Here is a 21,346-nt window from a genome sequence, read left to right as displayed (position 1 = left end):
GGTGGTGGTTAGATGCCAGTGTTCTTCTGATTTCCTGCCATGAAAAATAGATTCACGGCTGCCCATATCAAGAGTAAATCTCCAGCTGTTTTCAGGCTGGAAAACCATAGCCAAATGTTGCGTGACAAACCAAACACAAACGTGTGAGTGTTAACCTCTTCCGAAGGTTCTTCCACCTTGGATCACACTCTGTTGTATCCTGTACACAGAGACACTGGTAGCCTTGTAGAATTATTCAGAGTCTTCTTTATTGGTTCCAGTTCAGGGTAGTATCAATCTCAGTTCAGCCATGTACCAGCTCCTACATCTCCTACACCAGCCCCACCAGGAGCAGCCTGCCCAGCTGCTCAGCCCATCTTCAACTGTCACCACTCATACACTGGCACCCATTTATCACAGTCACACCAACATTCCATTATCATCTCTCACTTTGGCTGAACAGCTAGGAGAACCTAGGTTGATTACATATAAATGTAATACTCAGGATATAACATTATCCCTTTCCTTTTAAAACAAAAAACTACAACAGTCAAGAAGAAAAACTATTCACAAGAAAGAGGTAATGTTCATAACTCAGAGATGAAAATAAATTCTAAACATCACCGGAGAGTGAACAATGCAAAACAAGAAAAGATGGGCAAAATCTGACACATTAAAAGAATGTGCATCACTATCCCCCATCCTCCCTCGTGAAATGTATTGTCATTTCAAAACGTGAAATAAATGATCAAATCACAAACTATGTTAAAACGCAGAGAAGCAAGTTATAACTGCGTACTTTTGAGAAGGAATAAAAAAAATTGTCAAGCAGTATTACATTTCAAGCTAGCAACATCCCCATCCTTCCGCAAAAAACATTGAAAAATAATGTAGAAAAGGGTGAACACACCCCATGACTAACACCGGAGGACAGAAACAGACAAGGGTGAATCAACACCAAAAACACATGTGTACCACAAAATGGACCACATAGAGGGTACACACAGTGAGGCGCAGGGCGACTTACACACGACAACATCTGAAGCGCAGGGCGACTTACATAGGACAAAACGTGAGGCGCAGGGCGACTTCCATACAACACCTGAAGCGCAGGGAGACTTACACAGGACAACATATGTTAAAACTGGGATTTCTGGTTGGCTAAGGCTTGCGCCAAAGCAAAGCAGAAACCACCACTATAGTCAGGGCAAGGGAGTTACACGCCAAAGATAACCCCTGCTCACCCCCTTGGTAGCTTGGCACAAGCAGTCCGGCTTATCCCGAAGGCAATGTGTAAAGCATTTGCGCACGCACACAGCAACAACATCACAGGCACACTACAAAAGGAACTCCACACAAGGTTATATAAAAATAGCCTTTGTATTCTCAAAACACGTTGGATAGTAATCAGACAATATACACTGTGCCAACTGGCTCGGGCAATATTCAGAAGGGATTATTTACACAGGACAGGGCCACGTGGGCCACTGTCAGGATCAACACTTAGCAGAAATTGGTACAAGTAAAAATAGATCATAAACCTACAACCAGTAGCCACTGGTAATCACTGTACTCCACCTCAACCTGTAACATAACTTTACAGTATGCACAGTCACATCAGGCGCCAATTATATCCTGAGCCAACCTCACCCGCATAAACACATTATGCAATCTCCTTACTAGTCTAAACACATTAGACCCTACCTCCTTAAGTATAACTCACAGTTAGGGGCTTAAATCACACAGTGAAGTACAATCTCACTAACACAAACCTAAATAGCTAAAACAACCTCATAGGCCTAAACCATCTCTAGAGGTATCAAACACAGGGTGCATAAAACATACTAAATGCATTACATTTCCTAGCACCACATTTAGAGCACATCAATCATATTAGGGCCGTGCGCCCTATACATCTCCCAGTCCCCCTGCCCAACTGGCCATCCAAGAAGGGGCTCAAATGCCCAATGTCCAGAATGTCAGAGCGCCCTGCCAAGGCAGCGCCAGTCAGGGGTGTGCCATCTGCGCAAACCTAACGTTTGCAGCTGCCCACTACTTGCTGGGCAGCTGAGGACAATAACAGGACCTAAACGCTGCAGCTGGCACTAAGTGCTGAACAGCTGTGGAAGGCCTGACACCTCTGTGCACTTCTGTCCTCCTCAGGGACTCTCTCAAATGGCGCCTAAACAGTGCAGCTGCCCACTACTTGCTGGGCAGCTGTAAATGAGTAAAGGCATGGGCTCGCAGTGGCCTTTCAAACAACTGCGCCAAATGTTGGAGCCACGGGGCTCTGAAAATAAACTGGTCCCCTGGAGCACACTGGCTCCTCAAATAATGAGCATTGGCCCCTCTGGGCCCATGTAAACAGGTATGGCCCGTCGGAGCCCGCAGGCTCAGGAACTAACTATGCCCCCTCACGTGGCAGCAAGGGCCCCACTGGCTTTGGGAACCCCCACTGGGGCCCTTAAACAAAGTGTGCCCCAACGTTGGAGCCATCTGGCTCTGAATAACTATGCCAAAACTTTGGAGTGGCCCGCTGCTAGACAGGGCCGCTCAAGACTCGGGTGCCTCGCACAGGGACCACAAAAACACGATCTGCCCCCCAGTGCCGCAGTCGGCACGAACAGAAACACCCATGGAGTCCCCCAGCCCTTCTTTGACTTACCGGGCTGCTCACGGGGGACTCCTCTCTTCATCGGACGTCAGCACTACTCCACCCGGTCATGGCGCAGGCCTGCGGGGCTTCCCTCCCCTCACGGAAGCCCCGCGCAGACGGGCTTCGTCAGTCAGCGCCCCTTAGCACGGCGGGAAGCATCTCCAGTCCTCCTCTCTGCGGCGGGGCTCTCTCACCCCCGAGAGCCTCGCAGGGGATGCGGTGGCATCGCCCTCGCGGCACGGGGGCTTCCCTTTGCTCCTGGAAGCCCCGCCCTGCAGCCTCACCTTCTTCACCCGGGCCCCTCTCTTGGGAGACCCGGGACTCATCACAGGCACTCGTCACGGGCACTTGAGGAGGCGGGGTAGGCTCCCGACCTCCTCTCACGCAGCCCCGCTTCCTCTTTTCGTCAGGCCGCACTTCTGCTTGGTGGCAGGCCCCGCCCATGTCACAGGCAGTCCTGCCTGACTTCTGGTTTTCCCGCGAGGGCTACGGCAGTGATTCTTTCGGCAGCAAGAGGGGTAGGCTCCCTCCAAAACAAATGTAGGAGCGGGGTGGGCACCCGCATCATCCACAAGGGGCAAAGTCGCAGGGTGGGCACCCGCGCATCCATTAAAACAACACAGCAAGACAAAGGGTGGGCACCTGCTCAATTAAAGCGAAACAAGCGGGGTGGGCACCCGATGCATCGTGAAGGCAACGCGGGGTGGGCTCCTGCTCGATCATGGAGCACCGGGGGAATCCCTGCACGGGGGATTCCCTCAGGAATCATGGGCAGCTTGGTGCTCCAGAGCTCCGGCGCTCCCTTGCATCATATTGAAAATAGCGCGCTCCCAGGGCGCTGGGAGCGAGAAGTCCTGGGACAAAGAACACTAAGCCAAAGGTCCCAGAAGTCTGTACACAAGAAAATAGAGGCAAAAGGTTCCAGGGCATAGCTGGGCCCAGGGAGGCAGCCTCCTGGCAAGTCCTCCAGGTCCCCAGCAGCAGCACGCCCTGCAGCAATCAGGATCCAAAGACAGCACATTTTACATGGGGTCAAAACCCCTTTTTATACACACATTTCCTTTGTTTAAAAGGGTACAGGCACTGGGAGAACCAGCTACAACTGGATCAGGGGAACTCCTGAGCACTTTGTTTTGCTCAGCCCCTCCCTCCCTTTAACCGGCCAGGCTAGGGACATCAGACGCACCCCAGGGGGTGGAGCCAGCATTGTTGAGGGAAGGCACAGCCCTATTCAGGTCCCAGGTGCACTCCTCCCTGCCATCAACATGCAGATCTCCCCATTCACCACCGGGCAGACCCATCCTGACTCCTGGAGCCAGGCACACCAGCCAGCTCCAGCCAATCACAAGCCAGACAGCCAATTCACATTCACTGCACAGACATGCCAAATTCTCAAAGTGGCACTTCTCCACTAGACACAATAAGTCTGCACACATCATCGCGCAGCATTTAATCTCACGAGTTTGCACATACCAAACTCGACCCTGCACTCCCCACACATCAGGAACTACCATGGACACACATATACCCATGCATTCCTATGGGAGGGCGGGCCACTCTCACCACACATACACAGAGAGCGCACTCACTTTACACTGGACCACAGTGAAAAAGTGCGCAGAGGCCTAAAATCACCAACACCAGGTTACAGAAACAGGCTAGGAAAATGCAAAAAGTTTCGGGGTGAACCTGCCAAAAGGGCCGTACAACATGTGATGCACGGGGCGACTCACACACATACAAACAGAAAAGACTTCGATCACGACACAAAAGAACTACCCTCATGTAAGGGATAAAATGTGATGTCCACCCACTAGGAGACTAAGACGTCCGAAAAATAAATGAAGTTAAACTATGGCATCACTATGCAATAAATGTGCAGTAATAGGTGGCATAACTACACAATAAATGTGCAGTAAAAGTAATTACCTTTAACACAAACGGCATGTAGTGCATACTCTATCTTCTAAATATAATAGTCTAGACAAAATAATAATATGCCCCTATGCGTCAAAACGTTCCTTGCATAAAGGAAACAAAGCACATCAACACCAACCAGATTGCTAGGCTCCACAAAATATTTGGAGTCAATTTGTATGTGAAAGGTAGACAGTGGCCATCAGAGTTGTGTCACTCAGCATACACAGGTACAGTGCACATAACCTTATACAAATTAATGTTGGGAATAGCAAACATAGAGCCATGAAACCCCCTTAAAAATACATAGCTCTCATCTTGCGCACGTACTGAAGCTTGTTAAACAGAACAGCTAAAAAATTTGTCACTGTAAATACAAAAGTCACAAAAACCATATGATAGATGGTGTATAAGTAGACCTTAATTAAGCATGAGCGCTTAAACAAGCATACACACAATGAATGTCACTGGCATTATCTTTCCATGGCTCTTCATGCAACGACAGTCATTCAGGACACACCACACTCTGGATTGTGGAACTTGAGTATAAGACCGCCAAAAGCTTAAAAGTTTAATTAACCTTTTCTTTGCTGGAGAACACTTCTGTCACACTTGATGTACCTTTATATTGCTGAAAAACACATCCGCCACACAGTCCGGAAAAACAGAAAAGCGAAAGGATCGCTACACAGCTGATAGTCGTAAACAAGCCCGCGCCACCCTGTCTGTTACTCTAGACATGCGATGATCTTATACTCCTTTGGACAAGCTTTATTGTTAACTGTATCGCAGCACAAACAGAGCAGCGTGGTTGGCAATTATGATGAGAAGAGGACAATATTATAGCATGTGCCAGCCCCAGGATGGCGGCACGCAGTCTAACGTGCTTGCCGAGTGGCTTACGGTGCGTACATGCTCCAAAACAAAGAAACCTCGCCGGAGCCGAGGCAGGGCACATCGCAGGAGAGGCTACACGTGACGAACCAAATGGAACGAGGAAGGCACACAAGTTGCTTGGCTCGTTTCAGATTTTTTCAAAACTTGAACAGCAGTCAAACCGTCAATGTACATGTGAGGGCCAAAAAGGTGAATATAAATTAAAAGACAGGGAAAACCTCACCGTCAAAGTCTTGTACCTTTTTTCCCTTATTTACACTACTGGCAAATTAAATACGTGGTAGTTAACATACCATGTAGACAAGTCCCCAAGCTCCCCTCTGAAAAGCTCATCATGTGCAGGTTGTAAGAGCATGGTAGATATATTCTTTTCTCCCCCACAAATAGCACCTCTGTTCATGTGCCAAATGGCAAACATTTCGCTGACCCCAAGATGACCACATCTGTCGCTGCGCTTGTGAATTACATGTGTGCATTAGAATTAAAGATGTAGCTCTAGTCATCCACTCCTTGTAACCTTCACTCCAGATTGTGAAATAGCTCAGGAGAAAGCATATCCAGATATGTGGAAAATGTCGCTTTGTATAATAACTTTCAGGTACATTATTTCCACATTGTTCAATGCCCATACTTGTACTTTCTATGTGCCATAAAAGCACCAATCTTTGCAAAGCCACATCGCTCTTGTGTGGCACATGTGAAATAGTTTCACTGAGTTAGTCTATAACTCACATCTTGAACAGCCACAATTCCTTTACGCTGTTGATACATCCATGCAGCAGATACTAAAGGAAGTGGTAGGGTAAAACTTAGAACAGACATACCCTAACATACAGATCATACCTGTGGTCAAATCCATGGAGCAAGATCAGGCAAGACACACTCAGTGGTAGGGGGCCGTCCGATGACATGGACACTGGTGGGGCTGGCTTGCCTTTAACTCCATTCTGCTTCATGTAGTTACGCTGATAACAGGATTTCTTTAGTACTCTCTTAGTTTCTGTTCTGTCCTTCAGCACACTTGGGTCCAGATCCACTCGTCGTCAAATAAAAATGCTTTACCCTGCACACAGAGACACTGGTAGCCTTGTAGAATTATACAGAGTCTTCTTTATTGGTTCCAGTTCAGGGTAGTATCAATCTCAGTTCAGCCATGTACCAGTTCCTACATCTCCTACACCAGCCCCACCAGGAGCAGCCTGCCTAGCTGCTCTGCCCATCTCCAACTGTCACCACTCATCCACACAGGCACCCAGGCATTCCATTCATCACAGTCACACCAACATTCCATTACAATCTCTCACTCTGGCTGAGCAGATAGGAGGACCTAGGCTGATTACATATAAATGTAATACTCCGGATATAACACACTCATTCCATATAAGAATGCCATATTGGAGTTAACGCCACACGTGAATAAATTGAATAAATGGTCAGGTTTAGTGAATCACAAAGTCCAATCTGCAACAGAAATGTAAGCTACTGACAAACAATTTTGTCTATACTCATGTATGCAACTAATTTTGTGAATTGAGCTCAAAAGGGAGCCTAGTGGTTTATTTTTATTTTTCGTGGTATATACAACAACATCGGACTGACAATTTAGAATGCTCTGATTAAATTAAAGGCTCTTGAACAGTACCGTATATGGCTCTTTTGCCATTTCCAATTACTCTGTAAGGTGCTGAGTTGAATTAAACTCCCTCTAGTTTTCTAATGATGAGCAGGGCTTGAATTCTTTTTGTGGGTGATCTATCTTATAAGTAGCTGGATGTAGTTTAGTACACTTGATGCTCAATATATGATCTCTGACAACACGTAAACAAATAATGTTAGGGTACTGGTAGCGTCTATAGACATTGTGATAAACAGTTCAGGTTAACAGGCTTTAACAGGACAACAACCAACGGTATATCACACTCACTCGAAAATTGCATTCTAAAATAATTTACCTGTATTCTTAAAAACCTTGGACTAGCATACCCGGGTAAATATGTCACAACCTGTTCATAAATCCTTTTCAAATTTAAAGACTCATTAGGTTTCAATACAATGGAGGCCATCCCGACTTTTCCTTCATGACCTGAAATTACAAAAATATATATTACAAGCACTTTGTAGGACAGAGAGCATGTTTTAAAGTTGTTTGAATATTAACTTAATGGCCATTAACATTTATTACATCTCAAATTCATTGCCAAGCTTAACAGTAGTCTCGAAAGACGTCACATGAAAGTTGAAAGAAACTGAGATGCAGCACCCAAGGTATAAATGTAGATCTTACAAGGTGAATCATTTTTGAGGTTAGGCAAGTGGGGCATTTGCACAACTACTACAGTGAGACCTCTGAGATTCAATTGGGGGTTTTGAGGGGGAGGGCAGAATGCCCTACTCCCCTGGGCTCTTCGGACGAGTGGTAGGGTCTAGGGACAAGAGGCGGCGTGGCGCGTGACTGGCAGAGGGGTGTGGGGCAGGGACAAAGGGTTTCTTAAGGATTTTGACATATGGCACAGGTGGCCATTTTAGGTTTGGTACACACCAGTTGGCAAAGGTCATCCTATGAATTTTTAATTGGGTCAATCCACGTGATAGTGCATATAGTTGCGGTTATAGCCATGAGCGAGAGTGTGAGGCAGGCCCAGCTCACTCTGCATGAGGTAGACAGGGCAGCGGAGGCACAGAAGCAGGCAAGTATGAACATGTCGGTAGAACAAGACGAATGGGTGGCTGGCTGCAGCAGTGACAGCCTGCTCCTCCCCAATTCAGAAGCAGAAACTTATTGCCCAAGCCGTAGATGCTAAGGGGAGAATCTCAGGTGCGAGTGCAGAGGGACGGCCGCCGAAGGCTGTTGTACCTGGCTGCACTACCACCATTGGGGGAGGGGGGCTGTTTCCCCTGCTGGGAGTGGAGCAAGTGGGGGAGCCGGCGTGCGCAGCGCCTTTACGAGGGGGCCCAATGTGGCCTGTGTCATGTTGGAGAATGCAGTGATTCCTCTCAGCCAGGAGGTGGCATCAATGACATCAAGGGGCGGGGTTTGTGAGGCTCAAATCCTGCCGTTGGACTGGTCTAGTCCGTGCAGGCCAGCCTCAATTAAGGAAAGGGAAGGGGCCTGTAAGTATCACACTGTTCTGCGCTAGAACCTTTGACAGGGTAGACATGTGGGGAGGACAGACAGGGGGTCTCATCCCATTTGGCCAGCGCTGAGTCGCTTGATCCTGCACATGTGGTGCAGGGAGGCCAGGACAGGGAGGCCTGGACATGGGTGCCTTAGGGACAGGGCTGGTTCTAGGATTACATAAGTGACACCTTCAGGGCTTCGGAAGCTGCTTAGTGCAGACTCCTCCTGGGCCGCAGTTCCCCTCTCTGCCACCTACAAGCATATTTTTCACAGCTATATTGGGCTGAAGGTGGGAGAATATCTTGGGGGCTGAGTGTTAAAACTAAAGTGCTAACAAGGGGTGACCCGCAGTGTGTCTCAATGGGTAGCCAGGTAGGAGGCCTAATTGCAGGACACACCTGCAATTGGGCCTCCTTGTAACTGCAGAAGATGAAGTGTCCTCCTCCCCTATGCCTCCCGACACCATCCCTGACAGGCCCAGGGAGGGGGCCTCCTCCTGTAAGCCCAATTGCAAACAGACTCCTTTCTTCGATGGGATCTGCAGGAGCACAAGCAGTTTGGTGGTGTGTTACACTCGTGCGGTCCCCATGCTGGTGGGCTAAGTGCGAGGCCCTGGGCAGCTGCCCACACTGCCCATGCCTAGTGCCGGCCCTGCTTAGGGAACAGGCGTGCGATTTAGTGGAACAGCCACTTATTCAGGCAGAGGGGCGTGCAGAGGTCGATGAGTCCGGGGAGGGTCAGGTCGCCAGTTAGCAGCAGCAGACAGGGGAGGTTTCCTGAGCCTAAAGTGCACTCTACTGTCTAGTTTGGGGGGAAGAGTTGTTCCAGGACAAAGGGGCCTTAGAGGTGGGTGCGGTGGAATGACAGGCTTCATAGTGGGACCGGGCAGGCAAGTCAGGGTCAGTTTAGTGCCTGCCAGGTGGGTGAGGTAGGACCAGCAGCTGTGACAGTTTCCGGACAGCTGGGAGGGTCTAGTGTGACCTGGAAACCCAGATCCGAAGTCAGAGCTCGCATCTCTGCAGCTGGCTCAGGGACAGCGCAGGACTGTGCTTTGGAGCAGCAGGGATCAGGATCTGCGTCCACCTTGCCTGAACCAGATTCTTATTAGGAATTTTACACTGCACAAATTGGAAATACTGGTGATGGTGAAGTGCCTGAGAAGAGTGGGGGTCATGGTGGTGATGCTTAAGATGCTGAGAAGGTGAGAAGGAATTGGACTATTTTTTTTTAATTTATATATATAAAGTTTTGTATAGTGCGGACAAGACCCTGAAGGGTATCAGAGGGCTTCACATTATAGGGCGAGTATGACCAGGATGAACTGGAAAAGGGAAAATTGTGGAGGATGAGGTGCATGAGAGTACCTGGTAGGTGGTGCCTCATGATGTGCATCAGGGATGCAGTGAATCTAATCGGAGGGGGAACATTGGTGTTTTTTAGTAGCCATGAGCGGTTTTGGCATCAGCAAGCGAAGGGTCCATCCAAACGTAAGTAAGGCCAGCATCAGGATGGGCGGTTTACGTGGAGGCCCTGACCTTGAGGACAGGTAGGAAGCCTTGCGTGGTGAGCGCTGACGGGGGTTTTGAGATGGGGGAGCAAGCTGTGGGGTTTAAAGCAAATGAACACACAGAGTCTGGCCTTTGCCTATTGAAGGGTGACTATGTGCAGGATCAGGGTACAGATACAGAGGTAGTATTAGCAGAGTGGAAAGACAAGGAGGGAGTGAGTAAATAAATGCAGGAGACGGTGCTGGACTCCGCAAATAAGGTGGAGGAGAAGAGTGCGTGGATAAAAAGGAGAACCAGGAGATAGAACGCAAGAAGCTCCCATAAATGGGTATTACTAAGCCTCTCAGTGCCCATTTGATGCCCGGCATCAAATGGGCACCCAGTGCATTTGGAAGGGGGGAGAACAGAGAAATTTTCAAGATATTACATAGGGAGATATTGGCAGAGGAGGGATCAAAGGAAGAAGAATATGAGCTGCCTGATGTCCTAAGGTGCTGGTTAATATTGAGAATTGGACAGAAGCTTTTCTTATCTATTCAAGTGTGTTTTGCGAGAAATATCCTGAAAGGAGCATAGCATTGTTCAAGTACCTTTATGTAGTGCAGAAGACTTAAATTACATTCAAGAGACAGGACTGGGTGCGTAATGATGAGGAGTTTCACACCCAGCTAGCAGAGTTTGGTATTTGGGCACAGGTGGATAATGAACGGTTCCTCCGGACGATGACACCAGAGCCGCCAGTCCCCTCTACCTACACAGCAAGTAGGTGGCTGGTGATATACAAGTCCTTTTGAGGGCGTCCCACCCAGGCAGGGGTGGGTCCAGTGGGGAGAGGACAGGCAGGAAGTTGAGAAGCTTACTGGTCCTATAACAGGGGCCAGTGCTTGCGGGAGTATTGTAAGTATAGACATGAATGCTCTAAATGAGTTGGGAAGTGCATGCTCACACAGTGTGAGCACTGACGGAGTGGGGTTGGTCAGCAGGGTAGCTCATGAGGTCAGTGGCTGGGAAACAGCAAGAGGGGCAGAGGGGGACAGAATCCTATGGGCAAGGGCGAACACACCAGTTAAGATGGGGAGGGTGAGACACTGGCTTCAGCATTTGTGTACCGACAGGGATTTGTTGTTGCCCAGTTTTTAGTTCAGTTTTCGTTTGTGTTATGATGGTCACAGGGTGCGGCGATGGGCGGACAACTTACAGTCAGTAAATGGACGCGAAGACTTGGTGTGATGCAAGTTGCTGAACGAGGTGAGGGGAGGAAGGATGGAGGGCTGTTGGATGACTGGCATTTGGCACATCTGAGGGTCTCTTCGATTGGGGCGGTTCCTAAGAAGGAGCCAAGGGAGTTTTGGCTCATTCAACATTTGTTGTGGATGTAGGGCCTGTTAGTCAATTATTTTGTCCCAGAGGCTTGCAGCAGAGTGTAATATGCCTCTGTTGACACGTCCATATAGCTGATGAACATTATGGCCCAAGTGTGTTGATGGTAAAATATGATGTCAAATCTGCTTTTCGGTTTCTACCTGTTTACCCAGAGGATTACATGTTGTTGGGTATGCATTTTGGGGGAATTTTTTTGTAGACAAACATTGCAAATGGAGTATTCTATTTCATGTTCGCTGTTTGAGGCTTTCAGTTCCTTTCTGCAGAAGTTGTTCAAGTGTGTCATGCGGAAGGAGATCATGATGCACTATTTGGACAAATTTTTATTGGTGGGTGCTCCAGAATCGGAGGATGGTCAGGAAAGTGTGCTGTTTCTGGATTTGATGTATGAAGTGGGTAACCTTTGGCACCGGAGAGGATGGTGGGGTCAGTACAGGTGATTCCTTTATTGGCTATTGAGCTGGATTTCACCTGCATGGAGCTTAGATTGCAAGAGGACAAGAAAATAGAAGTGTCTAGAACTATTGAACAGGATGTTGGCAAAGGGCAAGGTGAAGGGGAATGATATTCAAGTCCTTGTAGGTCATTTGAATTTTGCTCTTTCTTGAAGAGCAGTGAGGGCAGGCAGAATTTTTTGTCAACGGTTCACTTGGTCTTTGGCAAGGACATCACGCCCACACCAGAGGGTTCACCTTAACCGCATGCGTGCGGGCGGAATTCCGCTCGCACGCTGAGAATTTGTAAAGCGCATGTTACATGACGAGCTGGGCTCGTCATGAGCGTGCGAGGAGGCTACCTCATGACGAGCCCAGCTCGTCATGAGCGTGGAAGGGGTTAAGGTAAAGATTAAAGAAGATTTGCGGATTAGGAGAGTTTTCTTGAGTGAATGCAATGGAATCTCCTTGGCTGGAGTGGGAGAGCTGGTGGAGTGGTCTGTCGAGCTGAGTTCTGATGAAGCCGGCGGCCAGGAGTTCTGCATTTTTTGGCAAGGCCGGTAGTGTACGGAGGAGTAGCCTGAGGCATGGAAGCAAGGGATTGGAGCATTACCTTCCCACAGTTTATTCCACCGGTGGTGGCAGTTTATCTGTGGGATAACATGTTGTTAAAAAGACTCCTGTTCAATGTGGACAATCTGGAGGTGGTGAGCATCATAAATCGACAATCAGCTTGTGATCCAAAGGTTTGGCAGTTGCTGAGAATTTTTGTGTTAGGCTGTCTGCACGGAAACGTGTCTTATAAGGCCAGACACATTGCGGGAGTGGACAATGAAATTGCCGATGCTCTTTCGTTTCCAGTGGATGAGGTTTCGTGGGCTTGCACCATGGGTCAACGAGAGGAAGACGGCGATGCAGGTTCATTTGTGGTCTATGGGAGAGAGCATGTGATGCAGCTTATACTCAGTTCCTTGTTGGAGTCTACCCGCAAAGCATATGGGCTTGCATAGGAGGAAATTTTCCTGTCTGAGGCGGTGAGATGGAACGGCACGGACGGAGTATAGGTCCGAACGATTGATGTGGTACATTTTATTATGTTTTTGATTGACAAGGGTTTGTCGGCTGTCACCATAGCTGGTAAGCTGGCGGACGTGGCATTCTGCAGGAAGCTGTTTTGGGGGTATGAGTTATCGGCGGGGAAATTCTGAAGGTGGATTTTAGAGGGTTGGGCAAGGGAGCGGGGTTCTGGGCAAGAGTATGTTGCCCGATCACTCTGGACATTCTGAAGCAGGTTAAACTCATCCTGCCAAGCATTTGCAAGGATGATATTGAGACTCTCCAGTGCAGGGGGTTGATGGCGGCGCAATTCAGGCATGTTGGCAGGTGGCGGTAGGATTGTTACCAGCACTATTTGCGATTGGGTTGGGTTTTTTCACAATTTGCAATAATGTCGCTGTTTTTTCATCCTAGGTTGTATTGCGGGCCTGGGGAGAGGTCAATAGAGGTGTGGATATGTGGGCATTACTTTGTGAAATGGGTGGCCCAGTATGCTGGAACCAGGGCAGGTGGAAAGCAAATTGAATTTCTCAACACGGTGGTGCAGCTAAAATGGCTTGGAAAAGCGGGCATGCTACGGCATGAGCTATTGCCCAAAACAAATTTGTTGGCAAGGGGATGCTCCTGCCCATAAGTGTTGGTCCTGCATTTAGGTGAAAATGTTTTAGAGCAGGTGAAAGGACTGACTCTTGCACAGTGCATTAAAGCAGACTTGCTGGAGGTACAATGTTTATGGTCTGGTACCACCATACTGTGGACTGAGCTCTTCCTGAGCGGGGGCAAAGAAACCTGGGGCTATTGACAGGCCGGGATGGAAAGGGAACAGGGAACAGGGAACCCAAGAAGTTTTGCAAGGCCAAAAGGCTGGTCTTTCTCAAGCACGGTGATATCAAATATGAAACAGTGGAGTTTTTCTGTGAGGATGGGGGGCATCTGTCAATCTATGGGGGGTGATGTTGCATCTACTAGTGGGGATGTAGATTGCTTTCTTAACAAGCGGGGGGGGGACATAAAAACTCTGATGGTTATTCTGGTGGCAGTTGGTTACACAAGTTGAAAGTTATTGCAAGAAATGCTGGTCATGTTGAAACCCAGTTGAGGATTCAGAAGGGGTGATGGGGGAGGTAGATAGGCAGTTTCTGGATGGAATAATAAGATGGCAACAGTGGTGTATGTGTGATGGTTGAATGCAGTTTGGGTGAGGAGAGGTGTGATTGCGCTTTTGATTTGTAAAGGAGGGGGATAGAGGATGCATAATTATTAAGATTTACAGAGACGCTGGGTTTTGATGGATAGTATGTAAGGTGTGGAGCGTAGGCTTTATGTATAAGGCTTGTGCACCTGTTTAATTAAAGTTGCCTTTTCATGTTGTCAGTAGTTCTTGGATGAGCCATCCCGCCTAAATGACATGCATCCTAAAGTAAAAGATACTTACCTCCAGTAACAAGACATAGGTTAGTTATAGATTCCTTACCTTAGAACAGGGGCAGCTGCTCCCTTTGGGCTGAGGGGCTGCGCCCCCCCTAATTTTCCTGCTTTATGTGCCATTCGGCATCCACAATGCTAAAATAATCATCACATTACACACTGTGTATTGTGATTAATTAATTAGTAGTGTGGATGCCACATAAATAGGAAAACTTTCCTTGCACACACCCAACGCCGATATAATGCCAGTGACTGCTGTGGAGTGCTCACAGTACTGGCATCATCAGGCAGCCACTAGTGAGCATGCACCAGCTATTGTAGAGGTCCAAGGGCTTAAGTCATTGCAGCCCTGGCCTGCCATTATCTGGGGCCTTCAGTTTCCTCCCCTAGATGAGGCGCCGTAGCGTCACTTTTTGCAGCAGCCCCAGGCGGCATGAGCATCAGTCTGGGACGTGGCTGCATGCAAGTTATTATTACCTCCCCACCCCTTCCAACAGCGTCATAGGGAGGGGGTGGGGTCCACAGCATCACAGGCTCCACCCAATGACACTGTGGAAAATGGTTGGGTTAACTTGCCTTTCCCAACTGCAAAAGTTGTAGAAGCCAACTACTCCAAAATCTGGAACTTTCTGAAGCCCAGTTCCCTGCCACCATCATTGACCAAGCCGCTGGCCTCATTTCTTATTCTGTACAACGGAGCTGGCCTGACCTGTTGTCTGCAGCGCAATCTGTGTCCCAAATAATGGCCTTGAAAGGGAATCGGATCAGAGTTAAAACTTTGATGAAACGCTGGTAAGTGATTTGTGGTTAGAAATGGATGAAGTGCTTGTTAAAAATAAAGGGCACTTTCAGAAAAGTTTTCCGCGTCACAGTCAGTGTTAATTTTCCTTCTTGTACTTAGACTAACCACTTTGAGGCCTCCCTTTTAAGAATTAAAACGCGCATGAGGGATCCTTTATCTTACATGAATAATCACAGAAGGCAAAGATTAACTTATAAGGCACAATCTTGCACATGGTGCAATATCTAATGACAGCTTCATTGTTTTCTCACACAACTATTTACAACGTGAAGGATGGGGAAGGGTTTGGACTAGAGGATATGAGTTTTCCTTAGGGAAATCGCGTTCTCTTTACTTCCCCAGGGAAGCTGGAGTGGAAAGCAAGCATAAGATAAAAGTGACTCATCTGTCTTACGGAGTGCTGCTGTCATTATTTTTAATCGGAAAATTAGATAGTGCCCTGTCATCAGTGACCCTTTCGGCCGTCCTGCCTTTTTAGCTAGTTAAACAAGTTATGTTCTGGGACCAATATTTTTGTTTTTATAATGTTGTAGGTATGGACTCAAGATTTACAGCCAGCAGGCAAGTGACTATTAACCAAAAAATAGGGCTCATCTGAAGAAGTCAAGTATGAGGGCAAGAGGGGCAACTTTCCAGCTACGATTACATTTTACAGAAATATAGTTTGCTGTATTTTTAAACTTTGCACATCTTGTCATAATTTGTTATTTGCTCTATAAACTGTTTCAGCTATTCTACTCTGCCTATGTTGCATTTGCTCGTTGCGGGTTAAGCCAACTTTCTGTACTGGTTCTCCAGCAGCATCTGTTCTTTGTGTGATACAGAAGTTTGCACCACTTCTGTGTTAACCCTGCTGTGTGTATGTTTGAGGAGCAGGTTAGATTGCAGCTTGTTATGATGAAAGCGTACACCTATGCTTCCAGTACTGCATTTTTTCTGTGATTATTAAAGAACCTATCTACTGCTGCTTGAACACTACATTTCTCTTTACAAGACTAGTTAAGAGTATTCTGCTTTTGCCTATGTGAAAAATTCTGTATTAGTGAGCGGAACTTGCTCTAGCATGCAAGGGAAGCTTGTACTGCTGCTCTTTGTGTGAACTTCGTTCTGTGTATAAGGGAAGCTTGAACTGTAACTGCTTTTGCCTACACATCGTGTGTGTGAAAGATACTGGAGTTATCGCTGCACGTGCTTTACCTGTGTGTGGAGTAAAGCTTGCATCGCTTCTGTCAGAAAATGAGCAACTAAAATAGCATTTTATCTTTTGTATTAGAGAAAATGTGCTGTTTCCATCCATTGTTTTAATTTGTTTTGGTGTGTGTGTGTGAACACACCACAAGCATTTCTGGAAATAAAATATGTTGTACTGGAATAGTCTAAGGTTGCCATTTCAACCTGCTTGTCCAACCTATAGCTATTTGGTCGATCAGTTTCCAAAGTGCCATACAATGACTTGCATGTCCATAAGTTTCCCATTGCAAAATGTCAGAGTTGCAGAAGCCACTTTATACGGGCCAAACCCTCACTGCACTGCATTGCTTTCTGCACTCATTTGTGTTAGAAATGTGGGCAGTGATTTACGCCCCACCATTTTCAAAATTTGCCAGCTACCACTGCCTTAGAATTACCCCCAGGCGTCAGATTGGATCTGGAGATTTTTTTCTTAGCAGTACCCCTGCACGTCGGTAGGTGGCATCTGTCGACTCCGTGTCAGTCGGCGGTGTCTTGGTCACCGGAGTGACATCGCAGTGCCTATTTAGACGTCAGTTCTGACACAACTTTACATCCCAGAAGTGCAGGGCCATGAAAGACACTGACCACTGGTGTGCCACAACTAGGGCCCTGTAAGGAGTCCCTATCCCTAGAATCCAGTTTGCAGAACCGGATAGATGGGTGAGGCGGTAAGGAATCTATAAGTAACCTTTATCTCTTACAGATACATCGTTACCGAAGGTAAGTAATTTATACATCCGAAAGAGACAGTTTTAGTTATAGATTCCTTACCTTAGAATAGATACCCCAGCAATACCAACCCCAGAGGAAGGTCCGTGAACCAAGTTCACACCAGAAAGTCCTGGAGGACAGAAAGGGCAAAATAGCCGTTCCTCCTGACTGGACTGTCCAGGCCGTAATGTCTGGTGAACGCGTGCATAGATGCCCACGTTGCCACCTGGCAGATGTCAGTGAGTGGGACTCTGCGTGACAATGCAGTAGTTGGTGCCGTGGCCCCAGTGAAATGAGCTTGCAGCCCAACTGGAGGCTCCTTTTTTGGTAAAGCGCAAAAAGTTTTTATGCAAAGGACAGCCCATCAGGAAACGGCACGGTTTTGGACAGCCTGGCCTCTCTTGGCACCCACAGAGCCAACGAAGAGTTGATCGTCCGCACAGAAAACTTCAGTGCGGTCGAGATAGAAGGGCAGCGCACATTTTGGGTCAAGACGGTGGAGTATCTCCTCCTCGGAAGGGTGCAGAGGCGATGAAAAGGTAGACAGTGTAATAGTTTGTCCTATGTGAAAAGATGTAACTACTTTAGGAAGGAACAATGGTCCAGTCATAAGTACCAATTTGTCCAGGGAAGAAAGGGGGCTATGAAGAAAGAGCCTGAAGCTTACTCACTCTGCGAGCAGAGGTATTGGCAACAAGAAAGGCAGTTTTGAGAGTGAGGAACCTGAGAGGACCGTTGTGAAGAGGCTCGAAATGAGCACACATGAGGTAAGTCAAAACAAGATTCAAGTCCCATTGGGGCATTATGAAAGGAGTTGGAGGAAAAGATTTATAATGCCCTATTTACAATAGGGGACTTGAAGAAAGAGTGCTGGTCTGGAAGCCGAAGGAAAGCAGAAATAGCTGTTAGATAGCCTTTTAGAGAGCCTAGAGCAGAGCCCTGCTGGGCCAAAGAAAGAATGAATAAGAGAACCTCAGAAAGAGGGGCAGAGAGAGGAACCACAGCCTATGCTGCACACCATGCCACAAACATTTTCCATTGACAGGCATATACTGTTTTAGTGGAGGGATGCCTGGCTGCTAAGATAACATCACAGACTTCGGGCGGAAGGGTAAAAGCGGTCAACTGTCACTGCTCAAACTCCACGCAAGGAGGTGGAGGCTGGACAGGTTTGGGTGTAGAACCGTCTCCTGCTGCTGCGACAGAAGATCCTCCCGAAGAGGCAGTCCGATGGGAGGATCGATGGCCATGCTCAAAAGCTCGGGGTAGCATATACTCTTCGTGCCCAGTCAGGGGCTAAACGAATAACTTGGGCCTGGTCAAGCTTGGTCTTCTTCAGCACTCTGGGTAGAAGTGTTAGAGGTGGAAAGGCATACAAGGAGGCCGCTACTCCACTTGTGAACAAAAGGTGCTCTCCGAGCGAGTACCGCCTTGAAACTCCAGCGTGCAGAACTGACACGTTCTCTTCGGTGGCAAATAAATCTAACCAAGGCTCTGCCCACCACTGAAAGATACCTTGCACCACTTCTGAGTGCAGACGCCATTCGTGATCCACCAGGCAGCGGGGGTTGAGTTTGTCAGCCCTGGCATTAAGAGAGCCTGCCAGGTGTTGAACCACCAGGGTCACGCCATGATGTTCCAGCCGCATCCAGAGGCGAAGAGCCTCCTGACACAGGGTCCACGACCCCACCCCTCCTTGCCTGTTGCAGTACCACATGGTGGTGGTGTTGTCGGTGAACACCTGCATCACTTTTCCTTTGAGAGTGGGAAGGAGCGCTTTCAGTGCCAAGCGGATCGCCCAGAGCTCCAACAGATTGATATGAAACCCAGACTCCGCCTGGGACCAGACTACTCTGATCTCCATCTCTTCCAGATGGACGCCCCATCCCAGCAGTGATGGATCTGTCAGCACTGTGAGGTCTGGTTGGGGAAGGGAGAGTGATCTGCCTCTGTCCCAAGTTTGGTTTGTTAACCACCACTGCAGTTGTGCAGTTCCCTCCGAGATCTGGACGTAGTCGGAAATATTCCCCTGATGCTGCGCCCACTTGAACTTCAGGTCCCACTGCAGAACCCGCATGGGCCATCTGGCATGATCCACCAGTAGGATGCAGGAGGCCATGAGGCCCAGCAGCCTCTGGGTTCTTTTCACCAAAATACGGCACAAAGGCTGAAACATCGCAATCACAGCCCGAATATCCCGGACTCGCTGTTCTGGAGGATAGGTCCGAAACTGCACTGTGTCCAGAACAGCTCTGTAGGTGGGAGACGACACCTTGGGGCGAGCCCGCTTTCAACAGCCAGTCATCGAGATAGGGGAAGACTGGGACCCCTAATCTGCGCAAATGAGCTGCAACCACTGCCATCACCTACGAGAACACCCTCGGCGCACTCTTAAGGCCATAAGTGAGCACTGTAAACTGAAAATGCTTGTGGCCTGCCACGAACCGTAGGTAACATCTGTGGGCTGGCAGGGTGGGAATGTGGAAATAGGCGTCCTTCAAGTCCAACTACACCATCCAGTCTCCAGGGTCGAGGGCAGACAGGACCTGAGCCAATATGAGCATTTTGAACTTCTCCTCGTGGAGGAAGCAGTTGAGGGCCCTGAGGTCTAGGATAGGGCGCAGACCTTTGTCCTTCTTGGGCACCATAAAGTAGCGGGAAAAGCAGCGGCAACTTACTTCTGGTGCAGGGACCCTCTTGATAACCCCTTGGCCAAGAGAGCTGAAACATCCTGGCAGAGAAGCGCCAAATGATTCTCCCACATGTGATCGAAAGACAGTGGCATGGAGGAAGGGTAGTCTCGATGGAGGGAGGAATAGTTTTGAAGGGGGGGGGGAGTAGCCCCTCAAAACACACCTGTCCAACGTGATGCAGTGACCAAGTGGTGAGCCCTGATGAATCTGCCGAGAAGCTTGTAGGGCAGTGAAACATGTTGGCTATGGGTATTGGTATGCGATACTAAGCTACCAGCCTTTTTAATTCACCGGCGCACACCATAACCAATAATAAAATTGTAAATTTGGTGTGTCTGCTGATTTTTAATCACTTTTTCTGTACCTAGGAGCGATTCCTTGGATGGTTTTGTCTTGCACCTGTTTGTCTGCACACAACACGTGTGGTTTTGTTTGTTTGGACACTTTATTTTGAGGAGGTAAGGCGACCGATGATGAGAAAGGGGCAAGAATCTGGCAAACATCTGCCAAACGGCCCCGAGGGTGTTCTCCCGTGAGGTGCCTTCCTCCTTTCCACACATTTTCTATGTCTGTTTCGTTCTGAGTGTGGGATGGTGTACTGTCTCAGTTGACCAGTGACTGGTGGTCGTGTCGAGTTGAAAAGCAGTTCTGGATTCTCCTCCCTTGTTTTTATATTTACAGAAACAATAATTTGTTTTGGACGGTTTTGGCATTTAAAGATAAACGCCTAACTTTAAGTTCCAGTAGGCGGTTGCGTAGAAATTGAATTGGACATGTTTCCAGCAAAATGATGTGCCTCATTAGATGAATACTAATCCGAGCCTAGGGTACAGGGATTTTTTGTGTATTGATGCTTAGTGAGTGGAAGGCTATCCCTCTAGTACCCTTCTTTTCCCTCTTGGCTCCCTATTGGAAAAGTTGGACTAGGAAGGCTTGGAGGCTGCCCGCGGGGGGGGGGGGGGGGGGGGGGGGCTGGAGGACGACAGTGGACTGGCCCTTCCGCTTGTTCCCAGACCCACGCCGCTGGGTCCCACGTCCGTGGTCATGCAGAGGCTGGGCAGCTTGCGTGGACCAGTGCTGGACTGGGTCGTACGTGGTGTGGTGCCCCGTCCGTAGCAACGAAAGGGCAGAAAGGCAGATTGAGATGGACGGGGAGATGCAGTGAGGCCCAAGGATCTGGCCACCGCAAGAGAATCCTTAAAGCACTCCAAGAAGGCGACGGCCATTGAAGGGCATGTCCAGCAAAGGTGCCTGGACATCAATGAAAAGCCTGGTTGAAAAGACGTTTTCAACCAGGTGTAGCACCGAAGGGCTACCGACTTGGCAATCGTTCTGCCCAGTGAGTCGGTGGTATTCAGTCGACATCAAATCGAAAACTTTGCCATGTCTCTCTTCTCTGCCACCACTTTGGAGAGAACGGCCCAGGCCTCCTCCAGGCATTGAGGCAGCACTTGCTCAACCGTATCCCTGATTGTATGGAAGTATTGGCTCAAGTGGCACGCAGTATTCAAGGACTGCTGTGCCAAGCCAA

General features: G+C 48.4%; 1 protein-coding gene across 1 annotated transcript in view; it reads right to left on the bottom strand.

Moving 5' to 3' along the window:
* The window catches only part of SLC27A6 (solute carrier family 27 member 6), a 504,875-nt gene that overhangs the window by 20,118 nt on the left and 463,411 nt on the right, over positions 1-21,346 (bottom strand). The window contains exon 9 of the mRNA XM_078675611.1: positions 7,402-7,532. Coding sequence (XP_078531737.1) covers positions 7,402-7,532 — 131 coding nt within the window. The remainder of the gene's footprint in view (positions 1-7,401; positions 7,533-21,346) is intronic.

This window comes from Lissotriton helveticus, chromosome 2_1 (genome assembly GCF_964261635.1).
Source record: "Lissotriton helveticus chromosome 2_1, aLisHel1.1, whole genome shotgun sequence".
NCBI lineage: Eukaryota > Metazoa > Chordata > Amphibia > Caudata > Salamandridae > Lissotriton > Lissotriton helveticus.
The sequence above is the reverse complement of the archived record's forward strand: the minus strand, read 5'-3'. Positions and strand labels throughout refer to the sequence as shown.